Below are 23913 nucleotides of genomic sequence, written 5' to 3'. Positions count from 1 at the left end.
ATTAAGCGACCAGAGGCATGCAGCTGGTGGCAAAAACTTTGGCTTTACTGATATTTAGCTGGAGAAAATTGTCTCACCTTGTTCTTATTGTCAGACATGCATTTGGAGAGTGACACAACAGCCTTGCAATTGGCTTTTGGCCTTGGGGCAATAAAGATGAGCATCATCAGCATATGTTTAGTAGCTGACCTCTTGCTTGCATACAAAATCATGAGGAATCTGAGGAAGCCTGTAAATGTTGGAGATCTGGGAGACTCTCGCTCAGCCTGAGAGAAGAAAACCTTTTTGGAGGTGTAATGCTTGTGATGTACAAATAGCACAGTGAGAGAGAACTGTCCCAAATTTGAGTGACGGAGTGGTCAGTGTAATCCTTGTGATGTACAAATAGCACATTGAGAGAGAACTGTTTCAAAATTGATTGATGGAGTGGTTAGTGTAAGTCGAATGCAATGCAGAGTGAGAAGATAAATATATCATGGATACGAGTATGCAGAATATCTCTTGTGACTTTGGTTAAGGCAGTCTCAGTACTGTGGGAGAGGTGAATGTTATGTTTGAGAATCTTGATCTGGGAATATTAGAGGTGAAAATGCAAAGCATTCATTTTGAGGATTTTGGGCCGAGAGAGAATTTTTAGAGATTTGGCAGTAATTGGAAAGAATGGAGGAGTTAATGATTTGAAAGTGAGGACTGTGCCTGAGAACAGAGTAAGGTGGAAATGGAGATGTGCAGCACAGAAGGTTATTGGCCCAGTGTGTGTGCCAGCTTGTTGCTAGAGCAATCTAAAATCTTATTGCATTCTACAGTATAACCTTTTCCTTTCTGCATGTGTTTATCTGACTTCTCATTAATGCATCTATTCTGTTTGCCACATTCTAACCATACTGGGTAAAGAAATTTCTCCTGAATTCTTTGTTGGATTTATTAGTGATTGCCTATTTATAACCCTTGATTTTAGATTCTGCTACAAGACCAGTTGGGTCCTGTTTCTGTCTTTTAACTTGGATATATTTGCAACATTTAGTGGTCTTTATGGGCATGAGAAGGGTGTTGACAGTGCAGTGAGGGAGATGGGATTAGCAGAAGTACCTGCATGGATGGTTTTGGCTTTTTTAGCTTGAAGCCTGTCAATTTGTTTTTGGTGAACATAGAGGGAAGTTAAAAATGGGGGATGCTGAGGATTAAATGGAATTTGAAGTTACTTGTACAGTCCAGGATAATTTTGCAGTAGTTTGAGGACTTAGCTGTGGAAAGGGAGCAATTGTACTGACTGAGGTGGCCAAATTAGACCAGATAGATGAGTAAGAGAACAGGCCAAGCTGGATTTTAGCAACAAGTATAGTTCTATTAAGTGTGAAATGTAATATATTAGGAACAATTTTAAAAATAGATGATGGGAGAGAAAATGGAAAAATTGGAACCAATTATATATTGTTTATCAGAGGGTTGATTACAGTAATAAAGCTACCCTGACATGATTTTAGTAAAAAGAACTTGCATTTATGTAGTATTATTCCTGACCACCAACCCCCTCAAATCAGTTTACAGCCAGTAAACTACTTTTTAAGTGTAGTTACTATTGTAATGTAGGAAATGCAGTAGCTAGTTTGCACACAGCACAAACAGCGATGCGATAATGGCTTGGTAATCTGTTTTTCGTGATGTTTGATTGAAGGATAAATATTGACCGGGGCACTGGGCTAACTCTTTTGTTCTTCGAAATAGTGCCATGGAGTCTCCTATATCCAACCGAGTGAACAAATGGGGCCTCACTTTAATGTTTCACCTGCGACAGTGCAGTGCCTCTTGGGTACTACACAAGTGTGTTGGCCTTGAATTTTGTGCTGAAGCCCTGGAGTGGGATTTGAACTCGGAGCCTTGTGACTCAGGCAAGAATGCTACAAACTGAGCCACAACTGACACTTAGTACTGTAATATGTATTTGGGGTTTGTTTCAGCATTGTGTGTGTTCCAAAAACTTAGTGTTCCTGGGTGGTTATTTTTCTGACTTAGTAAGAGAGAAGCCATCACTAGACATGAATCATGACTAGGTTCACTCTGTTTCCTGAGGGAGGCTTTCAACAAGTTACTTTGTGAAGTAACTAAATTTACATTGCTTTTTTTCCCCTAAGGCTTTTGCTCAGTGCTTCCATAAAGAAGGTGCAAGCCATGTGAGTACATGGTAGATGAGAGATTAGATTAACTAAATTCTCAAGTTATCCACCATCTCTGACCTTGCTCGACATCTTTCATGTGTTAGTTGGTATTGGAAAGGAGGACCTCAAGAATCAGCATTTCTGAACTATTGCAGTCCTCATTTTCAGAGATAATTGTGTCTACTCCCCTAGTGATTATTGTATTCAACACTAATGCTGTACACTGGGAAGTTCCCTCAAGTGGGTATTATAATTTTGAATGGATCAAAAGGGGATCTGAAATGTATTGTTTGGAAGGTACAGGTGGCTTCTGATGATTTGATCTCAGTACCAGTGGTTCTGATCAATGTCAACTTCAACCTGAACACAAACCTCTTGGACTGTGCTGAGAAGGGTACTTTAATTTCAGAGGGTATATGAATATCCATGATGTGCCTCACTGAATAGGGAAAACATTGGAAGGATGCCCCCCTACCTCCTTTGAACAGAGGTGCAAAAGAAAGACTTCTCCCAGTCAGTCAGGATAGTCGACTAAGACAATTTATTGCAGAAAACTGGTATCCCTCACACCCCACTGCGCATGCACACATCTGTAAATTGTGGTTTCCTTTGATGCCAAGACAGAATTATTTTGTATTTAGTCCACTAACCAACACAGGGCTGCATGGTTTTTTTTCCCACAAGAAGAAGTATGAAGTTAAATGAAGTAAGAAGATTAGAATTAGTAACCTGTTATGTTTACTTGTGTCTTTTAAAATAAAGAAACTTAATGATTTGTGTCTGATTATCATAAGACCGTAAGAAGTAGGAGCAGAAGTAGGCCATTCAGCCCATCGAGTCTGCTCCACCATTCAGTGAGATCATGGCCGATCTGATAATCCTCAACTCCATTTTCCTACCTTTTCCCCATAACCCATGATTCCCTTACTGATTAAAAATCTGTCTACTCTGCCTTTAAACTGGGTCATTAAGCATATTCTACAGCCCTCTGCGGTAAAGAATTCCACAGATTAATTACCTCTGAGAGAAGAAATTCCTCCTCATCTCTGTTTTAAATGGGCGACCCATTACTCTGAGATTATGCCCTCTGGTTCTAGACTCTTCCACAAGGAGAAACAACCTCTCAGCATCTAAAGCAAAAACAGAAAATGCTGAAAAAACTCAGCAGGTCTAACAGCATCTGTGGAGAGAAAAAAACAATTAACATTTTGAGTCCGTATGACTTCTTCAGAGCTAAATAGAAGTAAAGGTGTGATGAAATTTATATTGTTTAAGGGGGGGTAGAGCAGGTGAAGTTCGATAGAAGGCCAGTGATAGGTTGAGGCAAAGGAGAGATTGCCAGAGATGTCATGGACAAAGGAGTATTAATGATAGTGGTAATGGCTAGAGGAGGTGCTGATGGTGGCATTAAGGTCAGAAAGCAGAATGTGATAATAGCAGGACAAGGGTAAGCACTATAGAAAGAACAACATGAACAAGTGACAGATGGCCCTTGTCAGGGAGGGGACAGTGGTGGAAAAAGATTGAAGATGGGATACAAGGCGGGAATAAAACAATGAATAAAAATGAAAATAAATAAAAATAAGTGGATTAAAAATAAAAATGAATATTGAAAAAAGGAATGATAAAAGGGGTGAGGATGGAGAAGAGAGAGTTCATGGTCTGAAGTAGTTGAACTCAATGTTAAGTCTGGAAGGCTGTATAAGTGCCTAATTGGAAGATGAGGTGCTGTTCCTCCACTTTGCGTTGGGCTTCAGTGGAACATTGCAGCAGGCCAAAGACGGGCATGTGGGCATGAGAGCAGCATGGAGTGTTGAAATGGCAAGCGACAGGGAGGTCTGGGTCATGCTTGCGGACAGACTGAAGGTGTTCAGCAACGCGGTCACGCAGTCTGCGTTTGGCCTCTCCAACGTAGAGGAGACTCTCAGCATCTACCCTGTCAAGCCCCCCAAGAATTTTATGTTTCAATAAGGTCGCCTCTCATTCTTCTAAACTCCAATGAATACAGTCCCAACCTACCTCTCAAGAAAATCCCTCCATACCTGGAATCAATCTAGTGAACCTTCTGAGGACTGCCTCCAATGCCAGTATATCTTTCCTTAGATAAGGGAAACAAAACTGTTCACAGTAGTCTAGGTGTGGTCTAACTAGTGCCTTGTATAGTTTTAACAAGACTTCCCTATTTTTATACTCCATTCCCTTTGAAATTAAGACCAACATTCCATTTGCCTTGCCCTATTACCTGTTGAACTTGTATGTTAGCTTTTTGGGATTCATGCACAAGGACTCCCAAAACCCTCTGCCCTGCAGCCTTCTGCAGTCTTTCTCCATTTAAATAATATTTGGCTCCTCTATTCTTCCTACCAATGTGCATCACCTCACATTTTTCCACATTATATTCCAACTGCCACTTTTTTGCCCACTTGCTTAACCTGTTTATATCCCTCTATAGACTCCTTGTGTCATCCTCACCACTTGCCTTCCCACCTATTTTTGTATCATCTGCAAATTTGGTGATAGTACATTCATTTCCCTCATCTAAGTCATTAATATATATGTTTTAAATAATTGAGGCCCCAGCACTGATCCCTGTGGCACTCCACTAATTACAGGTTGCCATCCTGAAAATGCCCCCCTTAGAATAGAAGACTCTCTGTCTTCTATTAGTTAGCCAATACTCTATCCATGCTAATATACTACCCCCAGCACCATGAGCTCTTGTCTTATTAAGTAGCCTTATGTGAGGTACCTTATCAAACGCCTTTTGGAAATCCAAATATATTACATCTATTGGTTCCCTATCCTGCTTGCTACCTCAAAGAATTCTAATAAATTTGTCAGGCATGATTTCCCCTTCATGAAGCAATGCTGACTCTGTAATTCTAGATTATGTAATTCTAAATGCTCTGCTATTACATCCTTTATAACAGACTGTAACATTTTCCCAATGACAGATGTTATGCTAACTGGCCTATAGTTACCTGTTTTTAGCAGCCCACCCATTGAAAGATCAGAACGCACAGCGGGATATGTTAAAAAACATGATGTCCTGCTCGGGGCACTAATGTTCTGTTCTATCTTGTAACGTTGGATTGGATATTAGTGGCACGTGCTAATTCCAGGAATTTTACTTGTGTAAAGTATATTAATTTGTCACATTGTGGTGTGGCAGGTGCAGCTTTCTGGCTGTAAGTAACATCTTTGGAGTTCGAGATTATTTGATGTATTGTGCATTAATTGGTACAATGATCTAGTTATAAATCAGCCTGTCCTCTGATTAACCCGTTAGCAGTGCTACATTAGATGTGAGATGGTGAGCTGTCTTTTCTTTATTTAAGATATTTTTCCCCCTTTCTATTGCAGCCAACTGTGAGAACGCTCCATGTACAGGCTGCTTTCCCACTTAACAAAAAATTTGCTTGGTCTCAAGAAGATTTGTCCAGTACGGAATCAAGTAGAAAAATCTGTGTTTGAAAGCCAGATCTGCTGCACCTTGCTCCCATATTCTCACCAAATCTGGCTTGTTCACCCCTTCTCTGTACGTTTAGCAGTGAAGCGAGGCCTGAGACTGTGTGTTTTCAACCCAGTTGTTGTGACTTTCTCTTGGGTCCCTAGCTGCCCCTTTTGCACATCAAAAGCAGGGATGCCCGTGCAGAGGTACTGTGTGGACTATGCCAAGCGTGGCACAGCTGGCTGCAAGAAGTGCAGGGAGAAACTCCCAAAAGGACTAGTGAGGATTGGGAGGATCATGCCAAATCCTTTCTCTGAAGCGGCGGAGATGAAGGAATGGTACCACATCAAATGTATGTTTGAGAAGCTGGAACGTGCCCGACTAAGTACCAAGAAAATCGATGACTTAACGGACCTAGAAGGTTATGAAGAGCTTCAGGATGCAGAGAGGGATCTGATCAACCAGCACATTAAAGGTCAGAATGCTGAGAGTTGGGTAATGGGTTATATTTTAGATAAAATCATACAGTCTGCTTCGTTTTGTGGTTTAAACCCTTGCTTCCAAAGCCTTAATAGGTGAAGCATACTCTTTGGTCATATGATAAGGTGGATAGATCGCAAGTCCAGTATTTGAGCCTTTGAGTATTGAGGACGAGCTGGGGCATTACAGTTGGCTACAAGGATTGGAAAGGAAACAGCTAATCTCCCTGTTCCTGATCACTATCCATTAAGCGTTCCAGAAAACATGAATGGATGTCTGGTGAGAACAGGACCAGGCCTCCTGTGCTCACATATGAAGAATGGCCACTTGGGCAAGTGTTTGGACACTTCCCACGGAATTGTATTGCTAGTAGGGGCAGCTCCTTCAGAAGGAGGAAGAAAATGAGAGTAAGTTTTGCCTTACTCTGGGATATCTGTGTAAGTGTTGGTGGCTAAATTCAGGAAATGCACCAGACCAATGCAATGCTCTGGTTGTACTGATTGTTGAAATGTCAAGGGACCATTTACAGAGTGCCTGATCTTCCCCGTTTTAAGAACAAATCACTGATGGTTCAGAGGAAAAGTTAATGAGTTGATGGTAAATGTGTTTATGGGAAAAGTTCTAATGTAGTTTTAACTTTTTACTAGAACTTGCAATCAAGAACGGCTTACTATCTTCAAAAATTAAGCCCTCCCAGAGTAAGCCAACTGCAGTCACTCCATCGCCCCGTAAATTCTCTGGATTCTCGGGTAAGTGGACACTGCTTCACTAATAGTCTGTCTGTGATAATTGTTAATGTCTTGTCAATTGCATTGTTAAGGTTGAGAGAAACAGGCGATGGGCGTTAATTGCCTTTTAGCATATATAAATGGGGAAAGCTGGGACACTGGGTTGTGAGAGAGGAGAGCTGTGATATTGAACAAGTCAAAGAAAATCTCTACGTCTTGGTTTTGGCTTCACCAATCAGCTTGGATCCTATTAACAATAGTAACTGAAATAAATGACATGAGAATGTTTCCCTAAATATTATGGATGTCAGCTTTAAATGTTTCTCTTATACTGAGAGAAACAAAAGGGGAGGGATCGTGAAATGCTGCAGTACAGTTGTAAGGTTTTTACTTGCAGCACCAGAAGACATTTGTTTGATGGTGTAGAAGTACTGCCTTTTGCAGTATGGCTTGTATCTATCTTATTGACATTTTAACATTTTTTTTGGCTGTTGTTCACAATGTAGACTCTCCAAAAATGCCAGACATCACAGCTGAATTCTATTTTATTCTCGCCATTGGCACATGCTCTTTCCAGCAAGAGTCACTGATCATGAGTAGCAACTCCTTTCTCTAAACAGCACCTCTACAGTACAGAATGCTGAAGCCAGTTTTAGCCATAAGAACATTTTCATAAGAAATAGTACCAGGAACCTACTCCACATTCAATAAGATCAATTCAATAAGATCAAGATCCTTACCTCCACCTGCAATGCACTATCCCCATATCCCCTTAGTTCCCTTAGTACTCAAAAATCTATCTATCTCTTGTCTTGGATATACTCGGCAACTGAGCATTCACAACTCTCCAGGTAGAGAATTCCACACATCCACAATCCCTGTGAATGAAGAAATTTCTCTTTAGCTCAGTCCCAAATGGCCGACCTCTTATTTTTGAGATCATGTCCCCTTATCTAAGTCATTGATATTGATTGTAAATAGTTGAGACCGAAGCACTGATCCTTGTGGTACCCTGCTAGTTACCAGTTGCCAATTTGAAAAAGTCCTATTTATTCCTACTGTTTTCTGTCCATAAACTAATCCTGAACCCATGTTAATATATTGTCCCCAATGCTTTGAGCCCTAATTTTGCCTAATAACCTGAGTGTCACCTTTTATCAAATGATTTTTGTAAATCCAAATACACTACACCCACTGGTTCCCCTTCTATCTACCCTACTAATTACTTCCTTAAAAAAAAATTCCCAAACAGATTTGGTAAACATTATTTCCCTTTCATAAATATGTGTTGACTCTACTTGATCAAATCATGATTTTCTAAGTGCCATGTTACCACATCCCTAATAATAATATATTCCAGCATTTTCCTTACTACTGATGTGGGATTCCCTGTTTTCTCTCCCTCCTTTTTGTGAGCGGTGCAGTCACATTTGCTACCTTCCAATCCATGGCGCATCTCGCGAATTATGGAAGATCAAAACCAATGCATACACCCACTACCTTTTAATGCTGGCCATCAGGTCCGGGCAATTAGTTGACCTTTAGTCCCATAAATTTCTTCACCATTACTAATTTCTTAAGTTCCTTATTGCTAGACTCTTAATTCCCCAATATTTCTGAACTAAAGCCTTAGCTACACCAGCGTAGTCCATCTGCTCTTGTTCTGCAAATTCAATGTAAGTAAGGCTGCTGTATAAAAGCATATTTTTCTTAGATTTAGGGGGAAAAATAGTGATTGAAATGTGTGTTAAGTGCAATTTTTTTTTTGAACATAGATTCTCAGCATGTCAGTCAGCACCTGGAAAAGTAGGTGAATGTTTTTGGTAGGAGCCAGTCTGATGAAAGTTATCACCCAAAATGTTAACTTTCTTTTGCAGATTCATTGACCTGCAATGCATTTACCGTAACTGATATTTCTTCCTGTTGTTTTTACTTTAAAAAACACGCACATAAAGCTAAAACAGGGTGCCCTGAAGAGGAGCCTTCAACTTCCAGCAGTGCACTGTCAGCTGGGGTGTGTGACCCGAATCACAAGGATTGCTCATTGCGGGAATTCCGAAAACTGTGCGCTATGATTGCAGATAAGCCAAGCTATAATACTAAAACACAGATTATCCAGGATTTTCTGAAGAAGGGCACAGGTGGGGATGGTGAGTCCCATCTTTTTACACTCTTTTACAGGTTTTATGAATCAGTGGCTCATAAAGGAATCATTTAATTTTCCAAATGTGATTATGGATTTTTTTTTTAAGTAGTGTTCCAAGCCAGCGTCCCAAATCTGCCAGCGGCTAATTATTCAGTTTGCATTGATCTGTTTTGTATTGTGTTCTTTCTATGTTTTGGAATGCCTCAATGCCAAAAATGAGAAAGGCTTATTGGAAATTGCTGGATACCAAATTCTAATGCACGCCCAACCTCATTGCTGAACTGTGTTAAGAACAGGGCCTGTAGTTTCACTGCCAGGATAGGGAAGCCAGACTAGTTTTCTCCCATATTAAAGGTGGGGGCTTGTGTTGGTGTACAGTTCCGCAGCTGCTGCCTGTTCTTCAGTGCTTTTCTTTATGTCCGAGCCTGGTGAGTAATTGGGGGAGCTTACGTTTGGATTTAAATGTTGATTGCCTTCCCAATACACCAGGAACCTTTTTATATTCTTCAGCAGTGACTTTTTAAAATCTTTTGCTCCAGTGTTAACATACCACCTACACTGAGACTTGTTCATCACTTTGTTTGTATGATTGACCAGAATTCCCAAATAGATGCCTAAATTAAATGGTAATTGAACTTGAAGAATGGTGTGGGGGTTTTGTAATGTGACTGAACTATGTAGTTACAATTCAATGTGAGCTATATAATGGTGCCCAATGTGATAACCTTTTTTTCTAGGAAAATTCCATGGGGATGTATACCTAACCATAAAACTACTCTTACCTGGTGTGGTAAAAACCATTTATAACCTGAGTGACAAGCAGATCGTCAAACTGTTCAGCAGGATATTTAACTGCAGCCTGGATGACATGGTGCGAGACTTGGAGCAGGTTCGTTCCATTGTTTGGCTCAAACTCATTGGCATTGTATAAAAGTAAATTTTAGCACATATACAGTAGGTCAGTTTACATGGGTAAAGAGAAAAGATGGTTATGTTCTGGGTGTTAAGGAAACAATACAGGTTATGATGTTTTGGATATGAACCTTTTCATCAAAACTGAACACTAAAAAGTAAATAAGCATTTCAATAACGTTAGTGAAGAGTAAAGAAGCAGAATCAACAGATACACCAATTGCAGAGAGGAGACAAAGGATTAAGTGACCTGTAAACTGCTAAATAAAAGTACCTTTTTGTGCATTAAAAGATTAGTGAGTTCACATGGCAGTATTTTTTTTAAAGGGTAAGTATGCAAATAATGGGAGATGAAAAGACGCAGGAGAGATCCATGCAGACAAAAACAAAATCATGAAGTTGTGGTGGGGGGCTGGTTGGAGATTAAACCAAGCTGTACCGTAAAGACAGCAGATTGGAAACTAAAAAACAAAATGGAAGTGAAATGCTGTAGACCCACCTGCCATGAGCCAAGATAGGTAGCACTGTGTGCTTTAACTCTGGTGTTTTATTTTAACTGGAGACTGCTGGAATGTTAGCTGTACCACTTCTTCAGAACAATTTTTTCCTTCAAACTTACAAGATTTGGCTTATTTTTAAAACCTAGATCCTATTGTAACTGCAGTATGGCAAATGCATGGTGCCAATCCTAATGACATTTGAGAGAAATTATGTTAAGGATTTTTAAAATGCAAATTGTTCAGGCAAAGCCTAGGACATTCTACATGATTTCTCCCCCTCTCCATCTTGCTTTTCTGGGGGTTCTGGGATATTATTCTGTTTTGCCTAATGGCTTTTTCACATGCCTTGGCAGTGCACATCAGCATGAATTTTAAGTGGAGAACATCACAGTCTGTTTCTGTCCTGGGCTATGAAGAAGGTGGGGTGCAGGAGAATTGGCTGATTGTCACCTTCAGCAGCCCCAAGAGTGCTGCAGTCAGTTGTCACTTCCCTGACTGAGGTTATCTCCAAAGAGACTAAAAATTGATCTTGAACCTTTTGATCTGTGTCGTTCTTATGCATTCTTTTCACTAACTGCTCCATTGGAAACCTTTTTACTATATGAGGGAAATTTAAGCAAATAAAAATAAATCTTTCAAAAAGGGAATCTTCAGTTAGGACCTGGAAATTCAAGTTTAGCTACTTTTAATTGATCTTTTGCCCTTTATTTGATGTTTGTAGACAGAGATTTACATAGTGATTGTAACATTTTGCAACTGTGGCTTGCTTTGTGTTGTGTACTTGTACATTGACAACTGGGTTGAGACTCCACAAACTAATTTCATTTAGAGCATTGATTGCCAGGCTCTCAGCCAACAGAGAAAATAATTTCATACTGCACCAAAATAATTCTGGGAATCTGTTTGATTGAAAGGAGCAACTTGGAAAAATATCAAGTGCATAGGAAGATATTCCAAATCGTTCCCAGCATCCATTTTAAACTTATCCTATAAAATGGCCTTTTTAGAAATAAATGTCGGCCTGTACCATTTGTGCTGAAACTTTTTATAACCATACACAAATGCACTACCTTGAGTTTGTTTATAAATACAGATGCCAGTCTTGACTTAACGGAAGGGAGTTTTGTACAAACACCAACATGAAGGCAAGCAACAGTGTGTACTGTTGTACACTGCCATTATAAATTTACTATTTTCTTTTGAAGAGCTATTTTTTTTGTTGAGCTTTGAGGAAAAAATTTCACCATGTTAAAAAGTTTGAAAATATTCTAACCTTGTGCTGATAGTGAATACTAAGCATGTTTATGGAAAGGGAGTGCTTCCTGTCTGTGTTCTGTATATGACTGGGAATGAACTACTTGAGTTTTATACTTGAGTTTATTGATGTTTTCACCAAACTTTAATTGTATATATTTATTTAAAGACTTTCCCACTTTGATTCAGAAACTGGCTTTCATTTGAAGATAACCAGAAAAGGATGCTCCACGGTATTCAGAAATTTCCTTTTACTATATTCCCCTTTCAGGGCGTACCATTCCTAATTTAGACTGCAGACAGGAGGCTTAGCACCGCTAGGGAATGCTATTAGAGTGGCCAAGGTAGCTAATCCTACAATTACTACTTATTCCTCTACGTTTTCTCTTCTTCTCGGCAGCCCCCCATACCATGCTCTTTCTGGGGTCTTTTTATTTTGGCTGTTCAATTATTCGTGCTCATGATAATTGGGACTCTCTTTAAATACTAGCTGTGGCTCAGTGGTGACGCACTCGTCTAAGTCAAAAAATGTGGATTCATGTCCCAATCCAGGGACTTGAGCACAAAATCTAGGCCAGCATTCCAATGCAGTACAGAAGGAGTGCTGCAGTGTTGGAGGTGACTCCTTTTGGATGAGATGTTAAAATGAGGCCTCATCTGCCCCCTCAGATGGGTATAAAAGATCCCAAGGCACTATTTCAAAGAAAACCAAGGGAATTCCCTCAGGTGTCCTGGTCAATATTTATCACTTACCAATGCCATTAAAACAGATTGCCTGATTATTATCGCGGTGTTTTTTACGGGAGTTTGCTGTATGTAAATTCGCTGCTTCGTTTCCTACATTACAACAGTGATTACACTTCAAAAATAAATCATTGGCTGCATACCTCTTTAGAACACCTTAAAGTCATAAGACACCAAATAAATAAGCCTTTTTTGCTTTCACTCTAGGGTGATGTCTCTGAGACTGTGCGCATCTTTTTTGAAGAGAGTCAGAGTTTCCCTCCAGCCCATAAAAGTGTAATGACAATTCAGGAGGTCGAGGCAGCTCTCACCCAACTGTCCAAGATGACCAGGGAAGAAGACCAACAGAAGGAGCTTCAGAATATTGCTTCAAAGTAAGCCTTGGATTTTAGAAATGTCTAGTACTCTAGTGAAGTGTTGAGTGGATGATCTATCTTGATCTCCTGAGGTCCCAGTCTCAGCCAAATTGTTTCATCTTATGTGATATTAAGAAATGGATGAGTGTGCTGGATAAAGAAAAGGCTATGGGCCCTGAATACATCCCTGGTATAGTGCTGAAGACGGGTGCTCCAGAACTAGCTGAATCTCTAACCAAGCTGTTCTTGTACAGCTACTATAGTGGGCATGTGCCTGACAAAGTGGAAAATTGCCCAGGTAAGCCCTGTTCACAAAAAAGCAGGACAAATCCTATCCAACCAGTTAGCACCCCATCAGTCCACTCTGTTGTCTGCAAAGTGATGTAAAGTGTTGTTGACAATGCTATTGAGTGACACTTCATTACTAATGAGGTCAGAATGACTGCCCTTGACATCAAGGTAGCATTTGACTGAGTGTGATGTCAAGAAGCCCTAGTAAAATTGAAGTCGGTGGGAATTGGGGAAAGTTCCTCACTTGCTGGAGTCAAACCTAGCTCAATGGAAGATGGTTGTGGTTGCTGGAGGCCAATCATCTCAGTCCCAGAACACTGCAGCAGGAGTTCTTCATGGTAGTGTCCTAGGCTCAACTGTCTTTAGCTGCTTGATGGATGACCTTCCCTCCATCATAAGGTCACAACTGGGGATGTTTGCAGTGTTCAGTTTCATGCAGATAATGAAGCCGTTCGTATCTGCATGAAGCGGGATCTAGACAATATTCAGGCTTGGGCTGATAAGGGGCAAGTAACATTCATGCCAGGCAATGACGATCTCCAACAGGAGAGTATCTAGCTACTTTCCCTGCCCATTCGGTGGCATTACCATCAGTGAATCTCCCCACAATCAATACCCTGGGGGTTCACTTTTGATCAGAAATTTAACTGAACCAGCCATATAAATACTGTGGCTACAACAGCAGGTCAGAGGCTAGGAATTGTGACAGGTAACTCACCTCCTGACTCCCCAAAGCCTGTCCACCATCTACAAGGCACAAATCAGGAGTGTGATGGAATACTCTGCAGTTGCCTGGATGAATGCAGCTCCAACAACAATCGAAGATTGACACCATCCAGGACAAAACTGCCAGCTTGTATGACACCCAATCCATCACTTTAAACTCTCACTGCTTTCTCCATTTGTGCAATTTGTATCATGTACAAGATACACTGCAGCAACTCATCAAGGCACGTTCCAGACCTGCCTAGAGGAACACTGGCAGCAGATGCATGGGAACACCACCACTGAATGCTCCCCTCCAAGTCTCTCACCATTCCTGACTTGAAGATATATCGCCGTTCTTTTACTGTTGCAGGATCAAAATCCTGGAACTCCCTCGCGAACACCAGTGAGAGTGTATTTACACCATGAGGACTGCTGTGGTTCAAGAAGACAGCTCGTTATCACCTTCTTGGGCAGTTGAGAATGGGCAAAAAGTGCTGGCCTTGCCAGTGATGACCATATCCCATGAACGGATTTTAAAACAGAATTAACTTCTAATTAGTAATGTGTTCAAATCACAATTCTGCATAAGTCTTTGACCTTCTCTGAATTGTCAGTCAGACAGAATATGACTTTTACCTGATTGAAGCTCCTTAACTTGCCGAATTTGCATTCTGTGTTGATCCTGGCATGAAATAAACCATGTTCCAATGGGGGCACTGCTGGATTTGATACTGGATCTGCTTTGTTCTACTGACCATGGAGATTGTTTTCACCAAATTTAATGGCGGTGGTGATGACAGTGAGGGAAGTGCTGAGCAACTAATTTGGCTTTCATGGACTGTCCGTGATCCAAAAATGGTTCATACAGAGGATGTTCTTGTGTCATTGACCACTTTCTATTGCTCCCACATACAAAAGCTGCACATAGCTGGTCACGAGAAATCCATTTGACTTGTGCTTAAAAAAAAACTCTATGGCTGTGACACATGGATAAACATTGTGGGCTATGGCATGAACATTAAATCATTCTAAAGAATAGATTAGGAACCACTGTTCTAATGTGTGGATGCAAAATGACTGGAAATTTATCATCTTTTGGAGGCATCCTGCTGTGTAGATTGGCTTCTGTTCAGGCTGATTTCATCTAAACCTGGTATCTAGTTTGAGATCTTTTGAGATAAGGTTGATCATTTTTTTTGCATGTAACCCTGGACCATATCTATTATGCAGTGAGCTATGGGAATGAGAGTGAAGGGATCGATGATGTTAACCCTCTTTTTCTTCATGCATGTATTTTGACAGCCACAGTGGAACATAACTAGAGGGAAGGTGATTTACATTTCTTTGTCTTTTCTACCCTACTCCGATAGATTTTGTATTTTGGGCTACTTTATAAATGTGTTCTTGGCTCCTCAGCCTGGAGAGTACCTTCAATGGCCTTTTATACTTGGATAACTTTTGATAAAGTGCCCAGATGAACGGACAGAGAACTTTTTCTTCAAGATTTTGTTTAGCTGCTGAGTCTGTCCAGTAGCTTGGCTGGATCTTTCTCCGATCTTCAGAAATAGCAGTGTCACAATATTGGACCTTGTGTCACATTAATGATCAAGCAAATTCATTGAACAAACAGTAAATAACATTTATAGTAGATGTATTAATCTAGCTCAAATAGTAAATGTTCAGTCTTTATGCTAACCTATTTTATAGCTAATCTTTTATATGCAGCATTCTTTTATTCTTGCAGCTAAATGGCCTGACCTATTTCTTGGAGGGGCCATACTGACTCACTAGTGTGAACAGTGCAGCCTAATGAAATACCACCCAAACTGTCAGCGAGACTCTTCAGATTTGAATTGCTTGCCACTGTTCTTTGCTCCTGTATGAGCCTTTGCTTTCTGTTTTATATTGATCCTACCTACTTGAAGGAACCACAATCGCATAATCTTTGCGTTGCGCCTCTATTTTATTTGTGTGTGCGGGATGTGGGGTTTGTATTTTTCTTTGGTATTCTACTTGATAGTTTCTTTAATAGATTCCACCATTGGTCCATAGATTTATCAACTCATAATTTCTCCCTCCCTGTTGTAGTCAAATCCTCCCTCCTTTCCTTCCTTCCAGCTTAAAAGGTATTCAGTCATGTTATAGTCACTATTTTCAAGAAGCTTACTTACTGCTAAACTGCTAACTATTCCTAATTAATTACTCCTCATTAAAGTGTATCACCTGCTTTACAGCATGTCGTTTGAATGCATACAAAAAATCTATTCCCTTTTCTCTACTTCAATTAGTGTCCTAATGCTAATTCTGTATAATGATTGGCCTTTGTCAAATGATCACAGATTAGTATAGGAAGGGGAATAGATACTGTTCTCTACAGCTGTGACTGGGAATCTCTAAGGCTGTGTTATATGCCCGGTGCCACCATTGAGGATGTCTTCTCATGGCTGGAAAAGATCTTGGAGTATGAGGGGAGGTTGCAGTTGTTATGGCCCATTTGGGAACCAATGACACAGGTAGAAGTAAGAATGAAATTCTGCTGAGAGAGATTGAGGAGTTAGGATCTAAATCAATAAGTAGAACCTCAAAGGTACCTGATACATGTGCAAATTGATATAGGGTTAACAGCTCGTGGTTGAATACGTGGTTCAAAGAGCTGTGTGGGGGATGGGCTCCGATTCACCAAGCAATGGCACAAGTACGGGTAAGAGGAAGCTGTTTCATTGGGGACTGACTCCACTTGAACTGGGCTGGGGCCAGTGACCTGGCACATCAAATAACTAAGTCCCTAGGTTAGGCTTTAAACTACAAAGTGTGGGTATGGTGGGTGGTAAGGTTGAGGGTAGGGGAACTTTAAAAATCTAAAGTGAAAAGTCAAGATCATAGACCAGTGTAGTAATGAGAAGAATGTAACAGGAAGGAACAAAAAAACAGGGAACTTTGAACAAAGGAAATGTAATAACCTTAATACAGGCTGGTGCTGTGTGAAAGATAATAAGGGCTCATGGGGTTGATGATAATATATTATCACGGATACAGGATTTGTTAGCAAACAGAAAACAGAGCAGAAATAATGGTGTTGGGATGTTGCAAGGATACGTGTTCAGTTATTTACAATCCATATTAATGATTCGGATGAAGGGACCAAGTGAATATACCCAAGTGGCTGAGGTACAAAGCTAGGTGGGAATGTAAGCTCTAAGGAGAGCATGCGAAGTCTGCAAAGAGGTATAGGTTAGGGTAAGTGAGTGGGCAAGAAGGTGACAGATGGAGTATGATGTGGGGCAGTGTGTGGTTATTGACTTTGATAGGAAGAATGAGAAAACAGTTTCTTTTAAATAGTAAGAAACTATTAAAATGTTAGCATTCAGAGGGATTTGGGTGTCCTTGTAAACAAAACATAAAGTTAACATGCAAGTAATTAGGAGAGTAAGTTGCATATTGGCCTTTATCGCAAGAGGGTTGGGGTACAGGAGTAAGGAATTATTTATGTAGTTCTAGAGGGCTTTGGCAAGACCACAACTGGTATACTGCCATTTTTGGTGTCTGTACCGAAAGGAATAATTCACCTGCCTTCGAGGGAGTACAATAAAGGTTCATTTGATTGATCCCTGGGAAGAGAGGGGAGACTGAGTAGAATGGACTTGTACTCTGTGGAGTTTAGAAGCATAAGAGGTGATCATATTGAAACAAAGAAGGTTCTGAGAGGTCTTGCATGGTAAATGCGAAGTGGCTGATCTCCTGGCTGAAGACTCTAACTAGGCAGCAGAGTCTCAGCTAAGAGATCTGCCATTCAGGACTGAGATGAGGAGAAATTTCTTTTGAGGGTTGTGAACCTATGGAATTCTGTATCCCAGAGAGCTATGGATGCTCAGTTGTTGAACATAGTATAATCAAAGCTGAGAGATTTTTTGGGCTATAAGGGAATCGAGGGGTATGAAGGTCTGGTGGGAAAGTAGAATTGCGGTTGAAGTTCAGCCATGATCCTATTGAATGGCGGAGCTGGCCTGAGTAGAACCTACTCCTGCTTTTATCCCTCGTGTCCTTGCGAATGAAACTAAAGTGTGGTCTTTTTCATCTTCCAGATGTACAGCTAATGATTTGAAATGCATCATCAGGTTGATTAAACATGATTTAAGAATGAATTCTGGAGCAAAACATGTGTAAGTGTCTGTTAATTTTTGATTACGAAAGGAGTGTTTTGTTTAATGATTCTATAGTTGTAGGTTTAAAGTGGAATTTTTAATGTACCTTCTTCATTTGCTTGTGAATTTTTTTTTGTTCAAACTATCCTGAGGACTCTTTCTTATCTGCAGAAATAAATGCTTTTATTTTCCTTCTGTGTACCATTCCTCAGCTAAGAGAGCCTGTAGGTGACCTGTTGCAAGCTGTACCTGTGTAATTATGCTATTAAGACTCACCACTATTCTGGAACCAATTATACATTGAGCATGGCAACCAAAGGTGCTATAATACTGCAGATGACAGGTTTAGACAAGGTAGACAAAGAAACGCTGTTCCCATTAGCTGATGGTACAAGTACTAGGTGACACAGATTTAAATTTTGGGAAAGAGATCTGGGGGAATGTGAGAAGAACTTTTTTATGTAGCAAGTGGCAGTGACCTGGAACTCGCTGCCTAGGAGGTGGTGGAAGTGGAGACAATGAATGATTTCAAAAGGAAATTGGATGGGCACTTGAGGGACATAACCTTGAAGAATAAGGGGGTAGATCCAGGGAATGAGATTAACTGGATTGCTCTACAGAGAGCTGACATGGACTCAATGGGTCAAATGGCCTCCTTCTGCACCGTAATGACTCTGGCTGATATCTGTGTTGTATTAAGAGCAGTTGACTGTCCGTGGTAATACTGCCAGCTCTGCCATACAGAGAACTTCGTTCCTCAGGGGGTTAATTTTAACTTTAGAAAAGGAGCTTTCAGAAGTTTTTGCTCTGTTCTAACATTTAAAAGATTCAATACTTTCTTAAATTCCCATCATGTTCAACGGGTTGTTTGACAACCTTTTATATGCTGCTTTCTATAGTGTTTAATGTGCAGCAGTGCAAGACTTTGCTGTACCAACCCCACACTGTTTGCTGTTGGGTACCTAGAGTTCAGGTTTGTCAACTGATTCCCATGTTACATTGCTGCTTTTATGTAAATGCACAAGTAAATTGAGTATTGTGCTAATTGAGAATAGCAATGATGACTTGCTTTATGAAATTTTTTTCTTTTCAAAACTGCCCTTTTTTTTCACTATCTCAGTCAGTATCTAAACCAATATGTTATGATGAAATACCAGTGTTTATTTGGTATTTAGTCTACTCATTATGGGGTGGCTTGGTGGCGCAGTGGTTAGTGCTGCTGCCTCATAGCCCCAGGGACCCAGGTTCCATCCTGACCTCAGGTGTCTGTCTCTGTGGAGTTTGCACTTTCTCCCCATGTTTGCGTGGGCTTCTGCCAGGAGCTCTGGTGCCCTCCCACCATCCAAAGACACGCTGGTTAGGTGGATTGAAGTTTCTTGTTGGGGATGATGGCAACCTCCTCGCAGACCCTTTTGTTAGTGTGGAAGTCATTGCCAAGGCGGGTGTAGTATTTCTCAATGATCACTCGGGCGGCTTTCTTGACCGTCTTAGTCCTGACATGACCCATCTTGGATTCCAGCCGAGAGAAGATTGTGTGTGTCTGTGTGTGTGCGTGTGCATGTGTGCCCTGTGATGGACTGGTGTCCCATCCTGGGTGTACCCTGCCTAACACCCATTGCCTGTCTGGATAGGTTCTGGAAAAGTGAGTGAGTCTACTCATTTCAACAGTGGCCACACATCAAAAGTACTTCACTGGCTGTAATGTGCTGTGAAACTTCAAGTGGTCGTGTAAAAGTGCTACTTAAATGAAAGTCTGTCTTTATTTCACGTTGAGACTTGTATTTTGCTATAGTGTTGTTGCCTTTTCCATTCTTTACTACCATACATCGTCTTGGCCCTTATTTAGACCAACCATTGCCACACTTCAAACTGTCAAACCCTAAAGTTCAGTTCTTGGCTTTGAAAAGCAGGACTCATTTTGTCTATTCCCTTGCTCTTGAACAGTTGTCATTTCCAATCTTGCTACATCTAAATTTTTTTTCCATTATTACAAAATACTTTCACTCGTGCAACACAGTTTAGTTCACAAAAGCAATGCAAGACTCACGCAGTATGTTTTGATGTTTTAATACTCAACGTTTCCCCAGCTGTAGTGCTATGCTATTTCCTTTGTGCATCTGTTGCTCCCTTAGTAATTGGGAAATGCCTGGACATTGTTCAAATAATTAATTCTTTTCATTGCTACATTTCTGGCAGTGGCTACTTATCCTTTTTTCATACAGGCTCTTTCTTTTATATTATAGGTTACCTTTTACCACAAGTTTCAATCTTGTGTAACCAATTGCCATTCAACCTGCCCATTCTCTAATCAAAAGGGAGTATTCTGTTGCTACTATGGGTTCCCATCCCCTTTAACCAATCCCTTAATTGTGGCCCCATCCATTCTTGCATCCATTTATGCTTCTTTTCTATACCTGATTAGCAGATTCTGGGTTGCACTCAAACAAGAGGTGTTGAAAATTAGGAATTTTATGCCAGCTTTCCAATATACTTTATTTTTTGGTAGTTCTTACAGATATCCTGAAATCTCAGGTTACTAGTGCTGTTTGACTATGTTGATTAAATACACCAACTTCACTGGTTATTCTTTTAAATTGCTAACCAGATTGAATGTCAGATTTCCTGCTGATTTCTCTTAGGTTGGATGCCTTAGACCCCAATGCTTATGATGCATTCAAAGCCTCACGTAATTTGCAAGATGTGGTTGACCGCGTTCTCCAGAATCAACAAGAATCTGAACAAGTACCAGGATTGAAGAAAATTCTCAGCATCAAGGCTAACCTTCTGACCCCAGTACAGCCTATGCTGGTAAGGAACAGATGATAACATCAACTTTCTTTCCATCCCCATCCTGGCCTTCCTTTACAAACATTAATTTGTCCAGGCCAATATTAAATGGAATTAAAGAAATACACATGTATTATAAATTAAACATCAAATTGTGTTAAGTGGAGTAAGTTTGGGCTTGTGCTTTTATTTTCACCCTAGCACCTTCAAATCCAGATTGGAGATGTTAAGGGCTGAATTTTGTATTGGGTTATGCTGAGAAACTGAGGTTGGGAATTTAATTTCAGTTGATGATCTAAATCTGAAATAAAAAGCTAGTACCAGTGGAAGTGACCATGTAAACTCCCAATTGTCATAAAGATCCATCTGGTTAATAGATATCCTTTAAGGGAAGGAAATCAGCTTTCTTACAGGATCTGGCCTATATGTGACTACAGACTGGCAGCAATATGGTTGATTCTGAACTGCCCTCTGAAATTATCTAGCAAGCCATTGAATTATATTCAAGAAGGTGATTCACCACCACTTTCTCAGGGGCAGTTAGGGATGGACCATACCTCCCTATCCCATGAATAAAGATAAAAAGTCTTGCTTGTTTCAGCTCTGTGTCCCATGAAGGCACTTAAGAACAAAATAAATAGGAGCAGGAGAAAGCCATATGCCCCCCTTCAGCAAGTTCCACCATTCAGCATGATCATGGCTGATCTTCAACTCCACTTGCCTGCTGGCTCCCCATATCCCTTGATTTCCTGAGACACCAAATATCTATCAATCTCAGTCTGGAATATACTCAATGATGGAGTATTCACAACCCTCTGGGTGGACAATTCCAAAGATTCACAGCCCTCTTGAGTGAAGAGATTTCTCCTCATATCAGTCCTAAATCATCAGACCCCATCCTGAGGCGCCCCCATGTTCTAGATTTCCCAGCCAGGGAAACAACCCCTCTATCTACCCTGTCATGCCCCCTCAGAATCATATTTTAAGGAGATCACCCCTCATTCTTTTATACTCCAAAAAGTGTGGGTTCAATTTACTCAGTCTCTCTTCATAGATCAACTTTCCCATCCTAGTGATCTAGGATCTAGTGAACCTTTGCTCTACTGCCTGCAAGGCAAGTAGATCTGTTCTTGGATATGGATATCCAAACAGCACACAGTGCTTTAGGTGTGGTTGCATCAAATCCCTGTATAATTGTTGCAAGATTTCGTTGTTCCAGTCCCTTTTCAATAAGAGCCATTTTCCTTCCTAATTGCCTGCTGTACCTGCATGCTAACTTTTTGCATTCCTTATACGAGTACACCCAAGTTTCTGAACACTGACATTTCAAAGTTTCACACCTTTTTAAAAGAAATTGTATTTTTATTCTTACTACCAAAGTAAATAATCTCTCTCTTTCCCACACTATACTCCATCTGCCACCTTGTTGCCCATTCACTTAACCTCTCTATATTTTGGCTATATAAATTGTCGCTTGGTAGTGCAGAACTTGAGCATTGCTGAAAAGAGAGATGTGCTGTCGAAGCTTTTCATCTTGCACTGATCAAGGCAGGTTTGCAAGAATACCAAATCTCAAAGGGAACAACAATTTAAACTCCATGAAAAGCGGGTGCTGATTGGTTGGCAGGTGGACTCAGATTGGTAGAAGCATTGCCTTGGAGAATGCACCAGGGAATGGCTGTCACCCAAGCTTTTGTTTAATTGAGAAAGGCTCAATGCGTGAACATGTTCTTTCTGTTTGCAAAGGACGGGGCCCTGTGTGTGAATATACTTAACTTCTAGTGCACGTAAGTGAGCCACACTGCGAGCCCAACTGATGATCTTAAATTGGTTGTTTGTGCAATTCTTAGCACAACCAGGATTGCTAGCAGTGTGTGCCATCTGCGAGGTGTACCACAGCAACTCACCGAGCTCCTTCGACATCACCTTCCAAACCCGTGACCTTCACCACCTAGAAGAACAAGGGCAGCAGACAGATGGGAATACCACCACCTCCTCAAAGTTCCCCTCCAAGCCACACACCATCCTGATGTGGAACTATATTGCTGTTCCTTCATTGTGGCTAGGTTAAAATTCTGGAACTCCCTTCCAAACATTACTGAATGTACCTATGCTAGATGGACTGCAGCAGTTCAAGAAGGCAGCTCACCACTATCTTCTCGAGGGCAGTTAGGGATGGGGAACAGATGCCAGTCTTGCCAGTGATAGGAACAAATGTATATTTAAAAAAAAAAGCTTTTTAGAAATCCAAGTATAATATATCTAATGGCTCCCCTTTAACTATCCTACTGGCTCCATCCTCGAAACACCTAATAAATTTCTCAAATATAATTTCTCTTGCATTAAACCATGTTGACTTGTTCTGATCATATTTTGATTTTCTAAGTGCATTAAGACTTCCTTAATAACAGATTCCTGCATTTTCTCGATGACTGATGTCAGACTAACTTGGCTGTAGTTCCCAGTTTTCTTTCTCCCTCCTGTTCCTGGTGCCCATTGTTGCAAAGAGTCTTGCCAATGTGGATGTTTGGGGAATTGGAATTTTATAAGTCTTGAGAATGGCGCCACTACATTTCAATTGTTTGCCTTTCCCAGGGATGCTGAATCATGGTACCAGTTTCAACATTTAGCTTCCTAATTTGAGCCCCCAGAAACTCCTATACCGTGCAACAATTACAGATACCTGAACTGCAACTTTTCACTAGTTGATCTAAACCCCCTAGAACATAGCCGGGAGCACAGGTGCCTCTTTGTGATAAGAACATTACTGACATACTTATTGTAGAAAATAAATCTTACCAAAAGGATGAGTGTTTAATTTTTGACAAATTTTGAAAGTATCTATGAAAGGTATTTCACGCTGAGACTATAAATTTTAAAGTTTTAATCTTCCTGCATATTTAAAAAATGATCTAATTTTGTTTCCTTACTTCAGGCTGAAGCTTGCAAATCAATCGAATATGCCATGAAGAAATGCCCAAATGGAATGTATGCAGAGATCAAGTACGATGGGGAGAGAGTTCAAGTGCATAAGAATGGGGATACCTTCCAATACTACAGCAGAAGCCTGAAGCCTGTGTTGCCACATAAAGTGAGTAACTCCTTCGTCCTTCCATAGGAACAAACCTCCACCCTTTTCAATTCCTCACTGCACAAAGAGAATGTTTTTTTTTCTCTCCATTGCTGGTATGGGAGGAGGCACATTTGAAAGTTCACAACTTACCTTGGGAGTTTTTAATTTTAATTTTCCACTTTCTC

General features: G+C 40.5%; 1 protein-coding gene across 7 annotated transcripts in view; it reads left to right on the top strand.

The window, feature by feature from the left end:
- lig3 (ligase III, DNA, ATP-dependent) overlaps positions 1 to 23913 on the top strand; it is a 65458-nt gene that overhangs the window by 3871 nt on the left and 37674 nt on the right. For 5 of the 7 annotated variants that reach the window (XM_078548445.1, XM_078548444.1, XM_078548442.1 and 2 more), the window contains exons 2-9: positions 5520 to 6082; positions 6735 to 6836; positions 8771 to 8965; positions 9699 to 9850; positions 12579 to 12745; positions 17809 to 17886; positions 20508 to 20676; positions 23591 to 23746. In XM_078548445.1, the coding sequence (XP_078404571.1) occupies positions 5539 to 6082; positions 6735 to 6836; positions 8771 to 8965; positions 9699 to 9850; positions 12579 to 12745; positions 17809 to 17886; positions 20508 to 20676; positions 23591 to 23746 (1563 nt within the window). In that variant the 5' untranslated portion in view covers positions 5520 to 5538. Of the gene's footprint in view, positions 1 to 1792; positions 1927 to 2527; positions 2551 to 5519; positions 6083 to 6734; positions 6837 to 8770; positions 8966 to 9698; positions 9851 to 12578; positions 12746 to 17808; positions 17887 to 20507; positions 20677 to 23590; positions 23747 to 23913 lie in introns of those variants that run through there. The other 2 variants (XM_078548439.1, XM_078548440.1) reach the window with 2 other exon arrangements.

This window comes from Cetorhinus maximus, chromosome 9, assembly GCF_964194155.1.
Source record: "Cetorhinus maximus chromosome 9, sCetMax3.hap1.1, whole genome shotgun sequence".
Classification (NCBI taxonomy): Eukaryota; Metazoa; Chordata; class Chondrichthyes; order Lamniformes; family Cetorhinidae; genus Cetorhinus; species Cetorhinus maximus.
Note: the sequence above shows the minus strand (reverse complement) of the source record. Positions and strands in the feature narration are given on the sequence as shown.